General features: G+C 40.3%; 1 protein-coding gene across 4 annotated transcripts in view; it reads right to left on the bottom strand.

Moving 5' to 3' along the window:
* zfyve9a (zinc finger, FYVE domain containing 9a) overlaps window positions 1-21252 on the bottom strand; it is a 34207-nt gene extending 12955 nt beyond the window's left edge. The window contains exons 1-9 of one of the 4 annotated variants that reach the window (XM_037082907.1): window positions 20957-21252; window positions 10795-10898; window positions 9518-9625; window positions 6108-7585; window positions 3813-3936; window positions 3471-3647; window positions 3090-3253; window positions 1189-1318; window positions 709-831 (exon numbers count right to left, since the gene is read on the bottom strand). In XM_037082907.1, the coding sequence (XP_036938802.1) occupies window positions 709-831; window positions 1189-1318; window positions 3090-3253; window positions 3471-3647; window positions 3813-3936; window positions 6108-7585; window positions 9518-9587 (2266 nt within the window). In that variant the 5' untranslated portion in view covers window positions 9588-9625; window positions 10795-10898; window positions 20957-21252. The remainder of the gene's footprint in view (window positions 1-708; window positions 832-1188; window positions 1319-3089; window positions 3254-3470; window positions 3648-3812; window positions 3937-6107; window positions 7586-9517; window positions 9626-10794; window positions 10899-20956) is intronic. The other 3 variants (XM_037082908.1, XM_037082910.1, XM_037082909.1) reach the window with 3 other exon arrangements.

Raw genomic sequence — 21252 nt, 5'->3', positions numbered from 1 at the left:
CAGTCTGTAGTCGCTGCTCCATCACACCTGCGATCACGGATGGTTTCAGTTCCAATTCAATTCAATTCAAAACACTTTATTTGTCCCCAAGGTGTAATTTAAAAGGCATGAGAAGCAGTTTGGTTCTCTCAGATGGATGACAAAAAAAAAAAAATTGGACTTGGGTGGCCGTTAATATACCTGAACAACTTCTGAGGTAAAGTACATTTGTAGGAAACACTAGTTATCGGCCTCTTTGGTTACTAGCATTCGGTATAACTCTCACACTGGTGAAACCGTATTGGTTAATGCCTACAACAAGATGCCAAATATTTTGCAAGAATTGTGTGTCTTTCCACTCTGAATGTCTGAATGGCAAAAGGCCAATATTGTAAAAGCCAGGTGAAGCCAGACATGTAATGTATTTAATGTAAAAGATATAGAACATTCACATGAATTCAAAAAGAAAAAAGTCAGAATTTTTGGGCATGTTTGAGAACGGCTGCTCAGTAATTCACCAGACAAAAGCTTAATTAGGCCAATTAAAATTTTATACAGTACTAATATGTACTCTCCCTTTTCCTTAGATCATCATAAAATCAATAATTCACAAGTATGTCCACACTTATACTCACTCCTCCAAAAGTTCCCTATGGGAATAATGCATTTTTAAAATTCCATCTCATGAACACCCTCAATTGCTGCTTTAGGATCTAGCTGGGAACTCACAGTTGACGAGTTTGACCATGGCGAGCAAGTTAGCATTGAGCACGAAGACCAGGGGGTCTGGGCCCCCCTCCTCCAGCTGCTGCATGAGGACGATCTCCAAAGGCCTTTCCTCCACTGCATAGTCTGCAGAGGGGTCAGATGGAGTGGAAGAAAGACAGGAGGGTGGAGGGAGGAGTGTAGGCAAAGTTAGATAAATGGGAGAGAACAGAAGATGAGAGTGGAGGAGATGCAGGAGTGAGAAACAGGGTGGAGTTGAAGATGATAAAGGAGTTACATAAAAATGGTCACATCTCCAAAATCTTCAAAACATCATCACTGCACTCCCATGAACAAATCCTCTGCTTCCACCCGTTTGGCGATGAGTGGTCAAAACATGAGCCATGATATGAAGCACGTGAAAAACACACTCAACAAGCACAAAGACAGCAGCTTGACGGAGCAATGAGGAGGCAGCAGAATGGTGAGGATGAGGGCAAGCACCTGTGATGTGGCCTCCCGTACCTCCTTTGACTCCGGTGGAGATGAGGATGGGAGGGAGCCCGTCCTCCGGGATCAGGCTGAGGGAGCTGCCCACGGGGCTGCCCACCGGGGCAACCGGGGTATGGGATGCCTGAAGGTGGAGAAGAGGGGCAGGGGTGTAGGGTATGATGTTATAACACACAGTAATATCCAAAATGGTTTTATTGGCTATTGGCTATCCTGGGTGCTATAGTTTATATTAATATTTTACCACCTCTGCAGTTCCCCTCAACAAAGCTTTATAGCTTCTTTCAGCTCAGTGTTTTAGTTTAACAGCGTGCAACCTCACTGTTTTGTTTCACCTTCACCACTCTTACCAACCTTGTGTCCAGCAGTATTGGGAAGCTGTGGGATTAGTTATTTGCTATTAAAAAAACATGGAACATTGAGCAGCCTAAGAGGCCAGAAATCTTCCTCCCAAGTTGGTGGACCAAAGGCGAGCTAAAATGAGGGTAAATGTCTCACTTCTGTTCCTTCAGATGGCCAGAAACACGATTGTTACTGAGCGCTAATGTTGCTCCACGTATTTCAACAGCTTTGTTGACATTCTTTACACATGTGAGACACAAATTTGAAGGAGGATTAAGACTGCAACATGTGAAGCTATTCTCTCCAAAGAGCACCTTCCTAGTACAAGTAACACACACTTAAACTGCATACAAATTTAAGGCATCTTTTGTTTGATCCTCTCTGCCTCTTGAGCTTCTCTGAAACTCCACACAACCATTTTTATAAATAATCTTTCTGTACATTATGTATATTTTGACTGTCCCTCTACCATGCTCACTTTGCGGTTAATGTGCTTTTTTTTCTCTGCCTCAACAGAGGAGCAGCCAGGCCTTAGTCAGATCGCCTCACCCAACAAACTTCTGTGTTTTGGCTTTCGTTTCCTTTTGTGTGTTTTTACAGCACAACACTCATGCAGCACATTTTCACACACCCACTCCCTGCACTACTGATTTCAGATCATCTATTTGTTTGCTTGTTTTGATAATTTATTACAAATAAATGTATCTTTGTTACTTAGTTTATCTGTGTTACTGTTTCCCATTTCTGTTACATCTCTCCGTCACCAAAATTAGATTACTTATGTGATGTCACCTGAGTTATATTATATTAGACTGACTTAATTTTTTAGATGTAATAAAGCTTCACAAGAGTCACACAACACATCATCCATTCACTTTTATCATGTCAACTGTTGGGAGGCTTCATTTTCCTACTGGTCTGAATGTTCTCTCACTCTTGCCTTGAGGGCAATGTTATTTGCTACATTATACGGTGCTAAACCATGAAACAGTTAGAATAGCACAGCAGGAGCTTCTGCATATCAATGGCTCAACACTTTTCTACTGCTACGTATGAACTTGATCCTAATGAACATTCTGCAGTAAATCAAATGCATCCCTGAGACCATGCCAGTATAACTTCCAATGCCACCATGTGAAACTCTGGCTTTATACTCAAGTTCTGTCTGCATACATCATCAGGTCATATGAGATGAAGCTCCAACTACCATTTTGTTCAGGCCATGAATCATCCTGACAGGTGGCATTCAAGCCCAGTGAGTGAACAGCATGACCACGGAATCAACCACATTCAACTGTTATTTGTTGGGAGGCAAACATTAGCCTATTTTCGCTCTGCTGGGATTTCTAATTCTGATTAAGCAAACAAGGAATGTTTCTCTTTTGAACTCTGTTCACGGCCTGCAATCCATGACTTAGCCAGTAAACAACCATGAATTCAACAGAAAGAGTTCTTTGTGACTCCGCTCAGCTAGCTCTAGATTAGTTAATATGATCATACAACCTATGCTAATAGCATTAGCTTTGGGTGAATGTTTCTCATGCCAAGGCTACCTCTGAGGATTCCGAAGTGGAGGATTTGTTTGAATATGTGGAGATGGCCATCGACTGGGAGGGGACTGGGCTGGAGGTTGGAGGTTTGGGGGACTCTGCAGTGTCGCCGTTCGGTAGGACCCCGTCAGCAAACCACACCCTCCTCTGCTCCCGTGACAGGGACCCTAAAGATGATATGACAGCACATTTACAATTACATTGTCTTGCTTGAACATACAGGCACAAAGAAAATGAGGTAAAAAACAGCATGCGACCTTATCAGGACCGGCAAAAAAATAAAGACAAAAAGTTTGAGTGCTTTAAAGTCGTAGGGACTGAATGTCATGTTAAAGGTGAAAACTAAAGTGCTAAGAGCATTTTTATTTCTGGTAAAGGTCGTACCCTCGTTGCCAGGCTGTTTCAGGACTCCCACAGGCACCATGACGGTAGGAGGAGGGGAGCTGAGCACCCCAGAGGCCTGGGCCTGCTGCAGAGGGGGGATGGTGGAACAGTACTCCGCTGGGTTGTTGGGGTTCGGACTGTGGTTGCTTGCAGGGGCTGGTGTCTCCCATGATTGAGCTGACAAGGACAGAAAAACATCATTAGCATATGTAAGGAAAAATGTGCCCATGTGTAATGGCTGAAAACTATACAAATTGGAGAAAAAACAAATCTTAGCATTCTTTGTTGTGTATATATACAAAGGGTACTTGTAAATGCAATACATAAGTTGTGGTGATCTACCTATGTCCTTGCAATGATGCTCACCAGTCGTCAGAGCAGAATGACAGGTGACGCAGACGCGAGCCTCCTTCCTGTCCATGTACATGAGCCTGCACTTTAGGCTGCAGCACGTCGCACAGAAAACCTTCAAAACACACAGCCACAGAAAAAAAAAAAAAAAAAAAAAAAAGATTATTTGCACATGCAAGGACTGGACCAAAAACATATCTACAAATGTTTCTTCTTTAAAGATTCTTAAAGGCGAAGAATTGAAAATAGGTCGTGATTAAGTCTGCAGTAAATGTTCCATTTTATGGATATTGATTTCCTCTACTTTGCAAGCACATCAGCGAGTTGCAGCTGTGTACAGGGCACTTTGCTTTTAATGGATTAGCACCTCCTTGCACATCATTATCCAGTAACATGTATTTAGTAGAACATTAGACAGAGGGCGGAGGATCCTTTTAATTTGGAGCCTCACAGCACCAACATAAACTGGTTTGTGGATCTACCGGTCTGGTGCTGGATGTACTGAGGATCCCGCTGCGTCTTTTGTTTGCGGCCCCAGTGCTAGTGTCAGTATTACTGCAGTGCCAGCTCCTCCTTGCTCAAGTGGCAGAGACTGTGTTTGTTTACCACCCTGGGAAATTAAGTAGCAGTTCGGCGATTTTCCAGTGCAGTGTCAGCGACCACATCTTCACTTTGAAGCATTGAGCGGACACCCTGCTGCAAGTGTGGGTGGCCATAATGCTAGAAAGGTACCTGCACACCTACTGAGTTTATCTTTAAATAGAGGCCTAAAAAGGAACTTCTCTATCAAAGCACTTCATTTAATTTAGCTGCTTACTCACAGAGTCCGGGAAAACTCTTTAAAGTCACTGATAGAATATCACTTTTAAGTATTTTAAAACCTGAGCATTTATCATCTTGTTTTTCTCTTGCATGGATGATTTCTGTGTCCTATTAAGCACTTATTTACCCTGTTTTGTCTGCAGTGGAGTAATTAGTTTAGAATTAGATTGGAATTTAGATTTGGAATTTGACTATGTCCTGAAAGATTTACTGTGCTTGACTGGAAACATTACAGGTTTGATCATTCTAGGTAAGAGTCTATTATTGACAAATAGCAAATAGTTGATTATTCACTTAGTCCATCAAGAGAAAATTAGCCCATAACCGTTTTGATAATCAATCTGCTAATCTTTCAAGAAAACAAATGTCCTAAATTCTCCAATTATACATTTTTGATCATGAGTATTTGCTTTTGCTTTTTTGTTTCATCCCATGGTAAACTGAATATGTGTAATTTTGAAGTGATGGTTGGAGAAAACAAGAGTCCTCCATGTTTTCTGACATTTTACTGACAATTAAATAAAGAAAATACTATGAAGATGAACTGATAATGAAAATATCGATTAGCTGCAGCCCTAGTGTCAAAGAACTCATCGTACCAAACCCAGGATGAAGGCATCAGCTTGATCTATAATAATACAAATATGATAGATATATGTATAAGTAAGAAACCTCTATGCTTCACTTATTCATTCACAAAGTTTGCTACTGTGTGATGGTTAGTGCATTCCAGGAGTTACTTTCTGCTGGTGTTATTTTACAAGTCTGGCTGTCCCTAAACCGGCCTTGAAAGGTTAATATCATTTCGCAATTCCCATAATGCCCTTTGACAAAGCCCCAAGGAGAGGTGAACTTCTGGAGAAGAAACATGTGGGGAAAGTAATAATGATAACAGCAAAGGAAGAGCATGGAAGAGTTTTTCAATGCACCTAACTCTAAATATAACTCATTAATAAAATGCATCCTGCATTTGTAATCTATATGGGCTACTATAGGTAGCATTTTTTTTTCCAAATCATTATATTCTTTTATCATTTCATTTTTTTGTTTTAAAAAAAGGTATCATGTGAAGTTTGTGACCACAAACAGCACCATGGAGCAAGATTTTACTAGTGAGTTCCTCTTTTGTTTTTATCTTCCACATGAGCACCACTAGTTTCATGTTATTCGACTGATAATCATTTGATGGCAGTAAAACAAAAGGTATATGTGCTAAGGAAGAAGACTGCAAGCTACCAAACATGCATGTCTGAACAATTTTTTAGATCAGCTTTGCAGATCTTTTATGATGCAGAAAATGCACTCACACATTCAAGGCCTCAAAGATACGCATGTTTTTGGGAGAGGAACTCTGAATGTAACACATTTGTTTAAAAGAATCTCCAAATTGCATCGTTATGTGTGTTACAGTTGAGGATTTGGTTCAGGTTTTCATATGAAAAGCAGCTCTATCATTCCACTGACCTTGCCACAGGCCCTGCAGTGGTGCCTCCTCTTGGTGAAGGTGAATTTGACATCACATTTCATGCAGACAGGAGCCTGGGAGTCAGGCACCCACACAGGGGCAACTTCTCCCAGGGAACTGGCAGGTTTCCTGCACAGAGCACCCTGCTGGCCTGCCTGAAGGTCATTGTCTGGGCTCCCCGTGGGCATCAGGAGAGGAGAGTGGGCAATACCATCGCCATTCACCCCAACTGCACTGAGATCTGTCCCACTGAGTGTAGTTTCAGAGGGCGTACCTCTCCTGCTCTGATTTTCCTGGTTTTTGTTCTTGCTGACAGCAGCTGGGCTGAGCTGATTTTGGACCTGGCCTGACAGCGGCTGTGGGATCTGGAGCTTGAGGCTGACCGGCTGCTTTGGTCGGGCCCCTCCGTAGGGAACACTGACCGGCTGCAGCCGATTGTTGTTGAGTTTTGGTTGGATGCTACCAGATCCCACTGCTCCTCCATCACCGTTCTCCTGCTTGCTTTCCTCCATTTCTTTTTCCTCAGTTACAGAGTCCTCTTTGGAGGGGACAGGAGAGGGAGAAAAACTCTCCTCCTCCTCCTCCTCCTCCTCCCTCTCTTCAGTCTCCTTAAGCTCAGAATGACTACTGCTCTCCTGCTCCAAACCATTGGGAAGGCTTGTTATTCTGAAGATTTGGTCTATTTGTTCTCCTGGACCATATCTTTTCTCCTTCTCCTCAACTCCAATCCTGTCAGGGCAAGGTATACCATTCTCCTCCACTACAAAACTAGGCTGAACGTCTCTCCTTCTGTTCAGGACAGTTTCTATCTGCTCCTCATTAGAGTTTGCTGTTTGTTTTTCTTGACCATTGTCCTGTAAAACAGCAGTAATCACCTCCTCTTTGACACCAGTCCCATTTTGTATTGTTGGTTCCACATTTGGATGAACTTTCGGAGGCAGAGTTTCTTCCTGTTCTAATCCAACCTCAAAGGTAAAGTGAGTGTGACTGACACCAGTGTCTCCTCCTCCAGCTGCTGAGGCGGCTCTCTCCTCCTGATGAGTTTTAGCTTCCTGGTCAGAAGCACCAGGCTGGTTATCTGCAGGAGAACTTATCTCCTTGCTAAGCCCATCTAGCTGTGGGCTTGTAAGGCTGGTAGGACAGCCGTTCTCCACGGCACTACAGGCCGTCACAGGTGTTGGTGAAAGGTCGTCTGTGCCCACCAGTTTGCCGATGTTGGGCTGGGGGAGGGGTGGGCTGTGGACGTCTGCCGGCCTCTCCTCTGCCCATGAAGGAGGCTCGGGACCAGGATGTCTCTTAGGGTCGGCCCCCGGGGAGGTGCTGGAAGAGGAGTCAGGGAGGGTCTTGAAGGGTAGTGGACTCTCCCGGGGGCTGAGGTCTGCGTGGGCCAGGGCGGGGTTCAGAGAGAGCAGGTGGGCTGGCGGGGCCAGAATCTGGGTCCACTTGGCATCTGAGAGAATGGGATTGTCTGTCTCATCTGGCCGAGAAAGAAGAGAGGAGAACTGCAAGTTAATATGGATCATACTTTGACTTATTTGTCATACAATCTTCACATGACAAACTAGCAGCTGATCCAATAGTATCTTTGCAAAACTTAGCATATAATTCGTTACAGTGTTGTTATTTGTAAAATTGTAAAGTATGTAAAAGTCAGACTTCAATGAAGGTAATGACACTGTGTTGAAATAAAAATAGTACTTGAGTAAAAGTTGTAAAATATCTGATACTTCAGTGTCAAAAGTAAAAGTAAACTTTAAATATATTTACAGAGTAGGCAATTTGAAAGTGGACGAAGGGGATGCTGTCCTATTTGTTATCCAAATTACCGAAATGCATCCCCTTCTTAAAGCTGCCAATCCTCTCTATCCCCCCATGATTAAAGTAGGCAGACTGCTTTCCAGGTACAGACCGTGTCATCAGTGGTCCAGGAAAGAAACAGTATAAACAGAGCTTTCAATCAAGAATGGACTCTTAAGCGTTCATTCTTCCCATGGGCAGTTGGAAATAAGGTTTGACCAACAATCTGCCTGGCTAATTATTGGATCCGATATTTAGCATTTTTGTGAATCCATTCAATGGAAAATGTACAACTTTAGCTCTGATAAAGAATGCAATCTGAAAATTCTGAAGAGTAAATCTGAAAAAGTAACTATTAAAGTAATAGATAAATGTAAAAGTGACATATTTATCTTCAAAATGTAGTGAAGAGGAAGTACAAAGTCGAAGAAAATAGTAATACACAAGTAAAGTACTAGTATCTAAACTCAACTCAGTATCTCAAGTTCTTACTTGGGTAAATACTTGACTAAAAGTACTTTCACACATCACATTTTACCCTAATTTTTCCAATAACTTGCAGCTTTCTTGATATGTGGAAGACATGAAAGGAGAAGTGGCGACCAACAACAGCATGACAGGAAGCCTCAAATGAACTCCCAGGTGATCGAAAGAGCTAAAAATGTCAGAAACAAACCAGGGGACAAATTGAGAAATGAGGTTGGCACGGAGAGGAAAATTAGCGTGCGGATGGACTGGGAAATTCTGAGAAAGTGGGCCAAACGACTCAGTCACCCCTGGGAGTCATCAGTCAGGCTGACACATGCATGCTGTGTAATATGAGTGAAAATTCTTATAATATTTATTCTCACACAGCCATGTCAGCTACTGTATAGTGCTCTCCTCCCTCCACTGGAATTCATGCTAAGCTGTTTTAGTTGTGTGTTGTACTGGAGGTTCAAGCACACACACAGTCAGTCACACACGGAATTAATCTGTCGAGCTGGATCTCTGGCAGAGGACACACAGATAATCACTCACAGCCAAAATACACACCAAGCTCACAGTATCATCAAAATATGCTGTGTGGAGGACTGGCATTTTTCGGGGGGGGGGGGGTCATCTGACATTAATCCAGAAAAAGAGGCAGTCTTTGCTCTATTATATAAAGATGGTTTATACTGAAGAGCTGGAAGTCTGCAGATGCACAGTTCAGTAATGCAGTGTTTATTTTACAATTGCCATAAATAAACTCAGTGGAACAACTGTTTCTAAAAGGCACCAACACAATTTCTGTACATACTGTGAGCATCAAGTGTGAAGAAAAAAAAAAGACAACCTTCTTGTCTTGCACCAATGACACAGTTTCACAAAAAGCCCCAGGGAAACAAATAATCCAATTAGTCTTATTCCCTGTCTGCACACCCTAAATCACCACCTGTAAATGTTACTCAAACTCATTGGGTGGTGGCTGATTGCCTGACACCTGGATGATTTACACATGGGTTACATAAGGGCATCCAAACCACCGCTCCTCTGAAACTTCAATCCCACAGCCTCGCCTCATTCTGCGTGTCTTTTCTCAATGACTCACTGTTTTTTAACCTGTCTCCTCTCTGACACAGTCGCTCACCTTCGTTCTGCTCGAACTCATCCAGCACCTTGTCCAGATTGAAGGCCTCGGCCTGGAAGTAATTCTCCATGGGTCAGAAAGCTCCACCCTGCCGACAGCCGTGTGAACCTAAAAGCAGGGAGAGCGTGTCTTTAATACTAGATTGGGTCATATTTTCATACTGTGTGCAGATATCACTGACAGCAAGAATCATATCTTTTTTCTCATATTTTTGTCCTCTACTTGCTTTAATATGATTTGTTTAAGTAGAAATATTGCCTCTGACTCTGTTTCACTCTTACTTCTCATTTCCTCACTTGCGTGTTCACTCTGGGGTCACAGACATAATGAAAGGGAGGTATAGGTATGGGTCAAAATGTCTTTTACGATTATGAAGGTTGCGGAAGGAATTTTATGACAGGATATGAACTCAAATTCTCTACATTTTAAGGAAAGGTGTTTCGGAATTTCTTTAAACTTCTCCTTAAGCTAAACCTGATCCAGTATTCAGCAAACATAAGAATGATGTAGAGACTTGGAGCTTCTAGTGCACATACACTGAGAACTGACTTTCTCTTTGAAACAAAATTGCTTAGAACAATACTTTACAAAAAGAGTCTGTCATATCAAATATTGCTGCAGCAACATAGAAAGTTTGAAGCTAAAATATAACTTAGTCCTAGGTGACAACTTTCTTTGGCTGACTAGAGGTCAATTTACAGCATTTTAAGACACAGAAATCCATCATATATTCCAATTTAATAATCTGTAGTTAGAAGTGTGCGTGTCAGTTTTGCTTGAAAAAACTTCTTAAATAATGAATTGATTCTCAAAATAGTTGCTGATGAATTCTTGGTCAAACTAACTGATACTAATTGATAACTAATTGATAGAAACCATATACACCCACCCAAATGATGGTGCATGATTAAATGGACAACATTTAGTTAAAGGATACTGAACATAATTTCAAAGATGTTAAGTTAAAAGCTTCACCAGCTGTTTATTTGTAATGGATGATTGTGATGTTAAAAATATAGTAATCCAAACCTATCCTACTATAACACTCTCTGGGGGTTAGTTTGAATGATCAAACATACAAAGCAAATGTTCCTTTGCAGATAATGATACATGCTGATGATTCTGTTTATTTTGAGTGCACATACTTCTTCCTATTCTCTTGCTCTTTGATCGACAGCTGTTGACAGTTCTTAACATGAAACTCCAGAAGATAGTGTGTAAATCCTATCAGTTACATTTAGCCTTGAAGCAGCGCTCTTCTGTCCGTCAGTCCTCACCTGCACAGAGGTCCTCCTCAGCAGTCCCAGGCGGTGTTTTTTCTCAGCGGGTTTCCCTCTCAGGTCTCACTTCACCCAGTCTGGCAAGCGCCCAGCGCCCACACCTTAGACACAGAGGGAGACGCCATTAAGTACAGAGCTGTTTTCTCAACCTGTGTGGCAAAGCCTGCTAGTTTTACTATGAAGCGATGCAATGAGTACAGTGGTTTCCAACATGATTATAGTATATGAATCTTTAGATTACAGAAAAGTAAAGCCTGCTGAGTGCTTTCTCTGTGCTTAATATTTGACTTCCTGATGAAAAGTTTAAACTTGACACCTGATTTTTTTATTGAGCATCTTAGATGTGATGGATACTTCATTTTTGTCTCTCGGTTAAGGTTAAGGCTGTGTTCTTAGGAAATAAAAAACTGCCTTTAACCACGAGGCAAGGTTGAACCTCACAATTAATTTAGAAATGAAATGTTAAGTCAAACAATTGATCAGTTGCCAGAATAATAATCAACACCTATAATGACAATAGACTAATTGTGTCAGAATTTTCTTCAAGCAAGAATGCAACACACCTCATTTCAAATATTTAAAATGTGAGAATTTGGTGCTTTTTTATAAGATAGTACACGGAATGTCTTTGGGATGGGTTAAGTGATATGGCCTTAAAATAATAACATTATGAGGATTTATCACAAAGCACAAAATACATATGTTTCAAATTCCACATAAAAGCAAGTCTGGGCATCAAAATATCACTGTGTTTTTGACCAAATACCTCAAAATTCATATTGTGGCAGACAACTAATAGTATTTACACAAAATATCAACATGATGAGACTGATAAATAATCATCAGTAATATGGATATAATGACTAAGTGGGCAAAGTCAAGTGTCTTTATTCAGCCTTTAAAAACAGGAAAAGGCAACACGTATGCCATTACAGGACATACAGGTATCCAAAATCTAAGACGACATAGTCTATATCACGACAATGATATAATATTGACATTGTCCGGCCCTACTTTGGGTTTTCAGCTGTTGACTGGATAAAACAAGCAGTTCAAAGATGTCACCTTGAGCTCTGGGTTATGATCATGCAGTGCATTTTTCACAATCTTATACCGAAAAAGATCTTTTGATAATGAGTTGCGGCCCTTCTTTCTACCATATGATACACATGAATGTCAAAATAAAAACAGAACCACACCCAAAGGTACATCTCCACCCTTCACACTGATGGTAAAACAGAACACTATCTTCAAACAAATGTGGGACACTCTTGCCCATGAACAAATTGATGATACAATACTTCTAACTTATCTTGTGTTTTGCACATTATCATACACAGTGAGATATTATCCATCCAAGCTGAAAAAAAGGTAATCAGAAGTGTGAATAGAAAACAGCTTAAGCCTGAATCACTGCACAGTAAACCTTCACAGTCTGTCCTTGGCGATGAGTGGACCTTGGAGTAAAGATGTGATGGTGTGGGGCGTGAGGAGGCGTGTGTGCATGTGCGGCTATGTGTGTGTGTGTGTGTGTGTGTGTGTGCGTGTGTGTGTGCGTGTGCGTGTGTGTGTGTGTGTGTGTGTGTGTGTGGGACAGCAAATGAGTAACAGCCAGGCTGAACTTCAGGGTCATTCTCATAAGGACAAGAGCGACCAGGGATTACACCAGAGACCAGATATTCCGCAGAGCGTAGGCCTCAGAGAAAGGAGCAGAGTCAACACATTTTCCGCTTAGTTTAAGGTGCAAGCATGGGCACGATGTCAGCACAAAAACAGTGAAGGCACAGGACAGGAGAGTGTGTAAATATGTAGTGTGTACCGTGGGGTCAGATCATTTCTGCCATGAGGCTGAGGGACAGTGCTTCTATCAGGGCTGAAAATACAAAATTGCACTCACTACAAAAAGGCTTCTTTAAATTTTAATAATCCATCATTGAATAAAACAAAGAAAAAGTCCTTAAATTGTTGAAAACCTTTGAGCAAGCACTGTCCAGATGGAGAATGATGACTCAGTTTAGACACAACTCACACCAAGTGACGTCAACACTCTATCAATACAAAAATGAACTCTGCTTGCTAAAATAAATATAAGCTGCGACATTTCATACAACCATTTCATATAGCAGGTGACAGTGACTCAATCTACCACAGTGAATGAAACTTTTGGATGCATGTTGCAAATCACTGCATTCACAATCTTTCTTTCAGCCTGTTTACATTTTTGAATGTTGTCAGGTAGGCCAGATGATTTTGAAATATCGCATCCAATGTAGATCAATATGACAGTTTGCCTGATACATGCTGAGTATCATTTAACTTTAGTTGGATCTAAGGTTTGGTACAGATTTGAAAAGTGATACTTTTCTTTATATTTCAGCAAAATACAGATCTGTTTTTCATAACAAATGTTGAGATCCTATGAATACCTGAATATAATTTTCTGTATAAGAACAACAACAAAAAAAAAACAACAACAACTTGTTTGGGCATTTATGCCTTCCTGAGCAAGTTGACAGCAGAGAGATGACAGAGAATGAACGAGAGAGAGAGAGAGAGAGAGAGAGAGAAATACAGTAATGACATGAACTCAAGGATCCGCGAATCAGCTCTACTCATCATCACATTGCTTTAATTTATTTACAAGAAATATTTAAGTACAATAAAAAGTCCTAACTAACTAACTAACTGTAAACTGAATTATCACTGAAATCCGATTATGGATTATGAATGGAAATTGTGATGATCATTCCCTCTAATCATGGATCACGCTGCAACTGTAATATCTAGATACAAAATAAGTGCAATGTGATTTTTTCCACAATATTGTGCAACCCTAATCCTAAGTCTCAATTAGTTTCTTGTGACACTGAGCATTTAAAACAGGATCAATGAACATGGCAGGCACCGATGAGGACACATGAGCAGTATTATCACATGTCTCACCGGGACAAAGGATAAATTTAGGCAGGTTTTTTTTGTTTTTTTTTTAATCGACCAGAAGATAAACTAGCTTGGGTGGAGTAAATAATCGTTGTGTCACCTGAACCAAGCACTTATTGGGAGAGCGACAACCAAAGGACAACCTTGCTCAACCTTTTACTTTAGCAGACTGGTTTTAATTCAAACTGGATGAAAAGCCTTCCTAAATCGCCTTGCACTGCATGAGCCTGAAAAGCTCCACTTGACTGCAGGACAGTCTACACAAAACACACAAACACACATGAACACACACACAGATACGCCTCCATGAGGACAGGAGCCCGTCCCTGATTAAGATTTAATTACCCTGCAGAGGCATTGAATAATGCATCTTTAGTCAAAGTGCGTAAAGGAGTTGTATTTTTAGACATGTAAACTTGGGAAGATGCTCTAAAGTAGACATATGTGCATAAGAGAGCGTGTCAGTCAGAGAGCCTGTTCGACTGAAGGAAAACAGTCCAGCACCTACATGATTTTAGGAAAACGTGTAGGAACATGCTCAAACCCTTCAACTAATGATTGATCAAAATAATCACACCTAAGATATTACATGAGGTGTTGCCTGCAGTCAAACAAGACTGCCAAAACTGTGCACATGACTGTTCACCAGACTGGTTGGTCTGATCCATCTACAAACTGTTTCACTGACAAAACTAATCAGCCCATAAAAGTGTCTCAATATCACTCCTGAATTTGACACACAGCAGAAAAAAAAATATCTAAGAAAATGAAACACTGCTAAACAAGTGGTTCTTTTTATCCATGATGCTAGTGCCACAGCTCTAGGGATGGATATATTGGTCAGTCTATCTACCACTTTTGTCCAGACCAAAATAACTCAGCTTCTCTTGGATAGACAAATATTTAGTGTCTAGAGGATGAATCCTACCGATTTTGGTAATCTCCAGTAAACTGAGATTTGGAATTCATTTTAATGTCTCAACAACTACTGGATTAACTTGTACCAGTTATACATGCAAGAAAATGACAGCTAATCCTTTTAACTTGAAATTTAGTACACACATTAAAGTTTGAATGTGTCCAGTGTTTTGGATTATGGATAGGCCTGCCACAATAACTGCTTATGTTGGGTGAAATACTGTCCAAGAAATAATTACGATAAATTATATCATTATCAGTTTAAGACCATTTTATGCCACTGATAATAATAACAGTACAATAATGCAAGTACACCCTTCTAAAAAGAGTAATGAACATTTAATTCATAGGAATAGTCAGACCTTGGATTTGAACATGAATCAATGTTAAAATATTCTAATTAAGTAGAACATAAATAAAAGACAACCAGAGAAGTAAAATAGACACAAATTAAATGTAAACCAAATGGGCAATATCAACAATTTGATAATAAGACATGAGCGATAACATAAGTGCGATCAATTGATAACGTAATTATCTAGACAGGCCTTTTAGTATAACTGTAATTAGTTCTGCGGGTATATGTTCATCAGTCACAGCTGCAATTTGTGTTTGGTGAGAATTACTTAATTTCAGCATGGCTATGAAATGTCAGAAAATTGTTTTAAAATTTCCATCACATGGGTCCAATTGGACTTCTTTAGTTACTTCTTTTGTCCAACCAACAGTCCAAAACCCAAGTATCTTTAGTTAAAAAAGTTAACATTTGTTCAAAGTCACAGCAAAAAATCATTATAAAATGTGGCCAACTTCATTTTTGTGTCAACACAATGAAAGCAAACAGCATAAATGAAAAAAATGGTAAAACACAAACAAGGGTCATAAATCACACAAGATTTTGAAACGTGAGTGAAAATGACCCGAGACTCTATTCTATTTCTAAATGAAGCAAGCTGCAGTTGATCCCCAGTCACCGTGGCCATGTTCTAGCATCTTTCCAGCCTCCAGTGTAAGCAAGACATGCTAATAATGAAATGGCCTCACAGACTACTTACACAATGAACCATGCCTGACTGGACATCCTGGCATGGCAGCGGAATTAAATAAGACAAGGGCATAAACAGTGAGGAAGCTCAGACTGACTGGAATGCTACAACAGTTCACCAGGTCTGAGCTGTCAGAACAGAGCTGACTCTGTATCCTGTTTCCTGTGAGGGAGCTGCATACACTTCCTCAACAATCAAGTGGAATTCCTTTATAATCATTACTTATATATGGATCTGGTTTAGTTGGATAATAGTTCCCCATCTTTTCTTGCACGAGGATGGTGTTTTCAATTACACTCCCACATTAAGGCCCAGTGTTTGTTTAAGAGGCCCCTTTCATAGTGTACATTTTGATTATCACCAAAATGAAACTACAAGTGCAATGTCATAAATAATGATATAACAGCATTCAAATGCACAATTAAGGATTCTGGGAGTGTATATGCTGCCTCACTGGCATAGGCGCCTTTAATATCCCATCATTAACAGTTCCACCTGTGCTTCTCTTATAGCCCAGTAGTCTTAACACCCACAAACAGCTGGCTGTTTTTCGTCAATGAGAAAGGGCACAGTCTGGAAACATTTGCAGTTCAAATGAGTCTGCAACAGTCACATATTTTAATCGGCAGTGACAGAAACATGAACCCTGGGTGGACACGCACATTTCCGATCCTTTTGCAGCATCCATTGAAGTTACGAACGTTGGTGCATGATTACTTTTCCATATAAATAGACGGCATATACACACACTAATTTGGTGTACAAAGGTTTCATTGTGCCAAGTAAAAATATTTGTCAAGAAACTGCAAAACAAAACAAAAAAAGCCATTCAAAATTAAAATTTCAGTCTAAAATACAGCTAAATTTAGAGAGTGACCTAGATTTCTTCTTCAAATTAAGAATAAATGTACTGCATACAGTAAATGTTCCTAAGTGTTCAGACTTGGTCTCTGCTCGTGAAGGATTTAAGAGAGCACAAGAGGCATCATAACCAGCTGTCGCCAGATAGTGACATACAGAGTCTCCACTCTTGAGTTACCAGCAATGAAAAGATGTCTAGTAAATAAAGGATGACATAAACATAAAAAACAAGTTAAGGTGTGAATACAATCAATACAGTAATCCTTCCGAATGCACATACAAATCAAGTACAAAAAAGTGAAATAAATATCAAAATACTATTTTGAACCCTTGGAAAGAGAAAAAAACACTAAATGTGTGACAAAATAAGCTCAGGTCAAGTCCACTTACTTGCTATATCTATAGTTTATTTCACAGTTCAAAGTCTGGTTCACTGGATCAGGTGTGGACATGGTGAAAAGAAAAGACCATATGATTTCCTTGTATGATATTAAATTAAGATATTTAGCTGCACATAGTTCATTATAGAGACATATTTACATAAATGATGTCTCGGTTTCTAATTTTGTCAACATATGCTACTCAAAATTAGTAAGAGAAACTGGGATATTGGTATGCATATTCATGTGCATGGATATGCAATTAAAGTCAAATGAAATGTGATGCATTATTTCAGAATAAACAATCAAGTGAAACACTTCAATATCCAAATATCCCCAACTAATTTTGAAAAGTGTATTGGCAATAAGTATCAAAGGCAATGTGTCTTAAGCTTATTCATTGCATATGTTACAATGAGTAATGAGGAGAGGGCTTTCAAAAAGGATTAATCACGTCAAGCTGTGCATTGAATGAATGGTGTGACACAGCCCTGACGCATAACCTCCTGGAGGACTACAGCGACTACTTATTCTATCAAGGATGGTGTTTGAGTAGACATCATTGTACTCCTCTGTTTACAAAATCTTGGTATCCTTCAATCGGCACTTGAAATGATGCGTTGACCTTGACTACAAGTATGCAGATATTTTGCAAAACATACATTTACGTTACCGAAACTATGATTACCTAACACGTTTTATAAATTGTAGATATCTTTAGAGCTCCATTTTCTGTGTGGACAAGTTTTGAAACAATGACATAACTAAAATTTACACATGACCATTGTTGTTTTGTGTGTGAGCATGCACCTGAAACAACAACAACAACTGCAGACTGCCAGTTAGTTTAACGCCAGTGTAAATTATTCCTTACCACAACCAAATCTAATCACAACTTGATGATCTTTAACAATCATTTTTATTTGAGTAGAATAAACTCGCTCACTATGCATGCTAAGAATGTGTTAAACATATCGTTGAAATAGACGTTATCATTTTGTGTTCTCTTGTATACAGAGATACTTTGTGAAAAGCTTCTGGACAGAGTTCATTATTTTAAGACAGAGGGGAGAAATAGTACAATAGAAAAATATCTACAGATGTGGACAAGGCCTTAGACTTTTCTAAAAGTTTAAGTGTTTCTATAGAAAGCACAAAGGTCCATTTTGCGAAGAACGTTTCCATGTGGAAGTCAAGACAAGGATCGATCACATTCTCTACTTGCTGATGCCGAACTTCACTGAGTGAGTGGGGTATGAAAGAAGGAGGTCGTAACAGTTACTTTGTGTGTAAAAATCTACTAATAGAAAAATGGCTTTAGCAATGATATGTAGAAATAGTGCTGAGACAACTATTTGATTTGAGTCTATCAACCGTTTTTGTTTTGTTTGTTTTTTAAAAAATGTAACAGAAAGTAAGTCAAATATATTTTAGTTAAATTATAGGATTATAGCTGCAACAAACAGTCGATTTACTTTTTGGTAAATCACCAGAAAATGAATTGGCAACTATTTACTAAATAGCATGGATCAGCTAGAAGTCTGAAGACATAAGTATGAGGACATTAAATACAGAAATATCTACAATTTGACAGGAAAATAGATTGTGGACACCTCTCACATCAGTCCCATCTCAAATCATCGGATCACCTCTTATCAAAGCATTTATACACTAAGTGATTGATGATTATTCAGGAAAAATGATAATAATAAGACAGATTAATCAACAATAAAAGTATGGGCTAGTTGGAGCTCCATTATGAACTGCTGAAATAAAAACAAGCAACTTCAATACCTTTGGGTTCTTGGAAATTGCACTGACAAAATGATTAATTAAGAGGGAAAAAATCATTAACAAATATAACTGTTAGTTGGAACTCTACACTTACAGCAGCTGCATGACTCAGCGGGGGGTTTTGGAATAGAGGAAACCCTCCTTATCTGCAACTTCTCTTTCTGAAAGTAAGACTGGCTGTATAACTTGTAAATAGACATTTCCTTGTAAATAGAAGTTTCTGTACTGTTCCTTTTTTGTGGTGCTACAAATTTCCCAGCTCACATCCTGATAAACACTGTTTTTAGATCGAGCCATGCTCCAGACGCCGTCTACTCAGGGTGAACGCAGGAAACCTCAAATGATCACTTCCTCTCTTGAAGAATGGACTGACATCACTTTCTAACAACATGATCGCATGACTGAGACACATTATTATGTAATGATTAACGCCCTGACTGGGAGTACAGTGGGAGTTGTCCTGCCTCCTCCAGTAAGTACTTTGTATCATAATTTCCAAATACTGAGAGATGTGACACATTAAAGAAAAACAAATGAAAGAAAACATGCCACAGGTTTGTATCCTCCTAAAGGTCACGCTTTCTTGAAAAAACAAACAAACAAAAAAACATAATTTCTTTGACAAGAGAGGTTGAGAGGGAAAATCCATTGAGAACTGAAGGAGAGGTAAAGTAGAGTAGCTGTCGTCCTGTTACAAAGAGCTGCTTTGCTTCACAGCAAGTGTCAAAAGCTATTATGATCTTCTTTTCTCCCTTATGTTTTGATCTACATTTAACCACCACAAGACAGGAAAAAAGCAGCAAAAGGAGACAGGCTGCTGGGCTGCCACCCTGGAGAGACTAATACTTTGTGAAAGCATACAGTAACCTACATCAGGGAAGTCTCTGCACACATGAGAGCCTGTCTTTGCATGGGCGCCTGTTGGATCTAAGCAATCAGCCCCCCTGTGTTTTAATGCCACTTGAAGAAGTAGCAAGATATCATGTTCTCCTGCTACAGGTAAAAACCCTGATCGCATGTCCTGCATTTGTTTCACATTCAGAATGATGGGATGCCAAGCAAGACCGGACAAGAAAATGATGGGTGTGAAACAATCCATAGAGTATGGTGAATGTAAGAAAATACACGATATTTATAATCTGATCTGGCTTTCTCTTCAGGGACAAATTCAAATTCCTCACTGGTCATGATGACTATTCAAGGTGGAACTGGGATGGGCCCCACCTCTTCATAAATCCACCTCCAGAGTTTGACTGAGGCCCCATGACCAAAACAATGAGGTAAATGCAAAAGACATGCCACCAAACCAACTCTCAGGAGCAGATAGATGACCATTAGCTTGGATTATGCAACTATAAGTGGCACTGTGGCTCTGCCTGCTGCCTGCAGGCCAAACACAGCGCCAGATGGTAAATATTATTCACAGGTAGACTGGGCAAACACATGGAAAACTCCTCTTTGTTATTAAATGCAGTGGGGTTAATCCTCCACAGCTACAACATCCACAGTTGGGATCTGTTTGCACAGGAACTTGGGTATAGTTGTATTAGCTGGTCTGCTAGCTGAATTTATCGTCCACACCAAATCCGCGAAAGGCCACGAGTAAGTTTCCAAAACATTTATCACCAAGTCGACTGACCAACGTGGTCCAGATTTTAAAAAATGGACACCAATTAACACAGCTGCACAGCAGCATGTTCGTACGAGGGGGGTGAAGTAGCTAGTGCTGGTTCCAACGGTTCAGCGGGTAGTCGTGCGCCGAGTGACGGCAGCGACTTGCTGCTCCGACGGACAGTCGCACCGCCGCTGACTCGGTGGGCTGTGTGGCTAACGGCCAGTCTTAACGTCCATGACGGGATTTAAAAGCTTCCCTCCCGGGTTATCTCGGTCCATTTGTCACAGTGTCTGGCTGTATTTTTGCTTCCCGCCTCGCTGCTAGGGTTTTTTTTAAATGAATCTTTAGCTTCAGCTCCCAGTGCACAGAAGAACGTTAACGTGTTGTGTAACGTTAATTGACGTAAAAAAAAAAATAGTGTTGCCGTGCCACCACCTTTACGGTCCTCCTCGCCGTGTTGTTAGCTAAACAAGAACACTACATACCACAACACCCATCCACACAGACTTCGGCTTAGTTAACACTTGCCGTTGCAATGGCGGGTTGTAACATTAGAGCAGCAACAGAGCTGTGAAATGTCATGAAAACAAATCCCAGTCACTCACCGGAGGAATCCTCATCTTTACGTGGAGTCCCGCGGAGCCCCTCCGTTAGTATCCGTCATGCCTAATCGCCTTTGGAAGCTATTTTTGAGTATCCTCGCAAGTGGACCCTCCGCCGCCCGCTCAACTCACACAGCGCAAGTCGGAAAGTACAGTCTGTAGTCTACCGTAGTTGTGCGACAGCACTCAAGGATCCCTCCCCCAAGGTTTAATATCGGGAAAAATAAGGAGCAACGTCAAGACAACCACGATGGAAATCCCGTACTTCCGGTAATATCTTTCAAAATAGAAGTCCTATT

Source organism: Acanthopagrus latus, chromosome 21 (assembly GCF_904848185.1).
Source record: "Acanthopagrus latus isolate v.2019 chromosome 21, fAcaLat1.1, whole genome shotgun sequence".
NCBI lineage: Eukaryota > Metazoa > Chordata > Actinopteri > Spariformes > Sparidae > Acanthopagrus > Acanthopagrus latus.
Note: the sequence above shows the minus strand (reverse complement) of the source record. Positions and strands in the feature narration are given on the sequence as shown.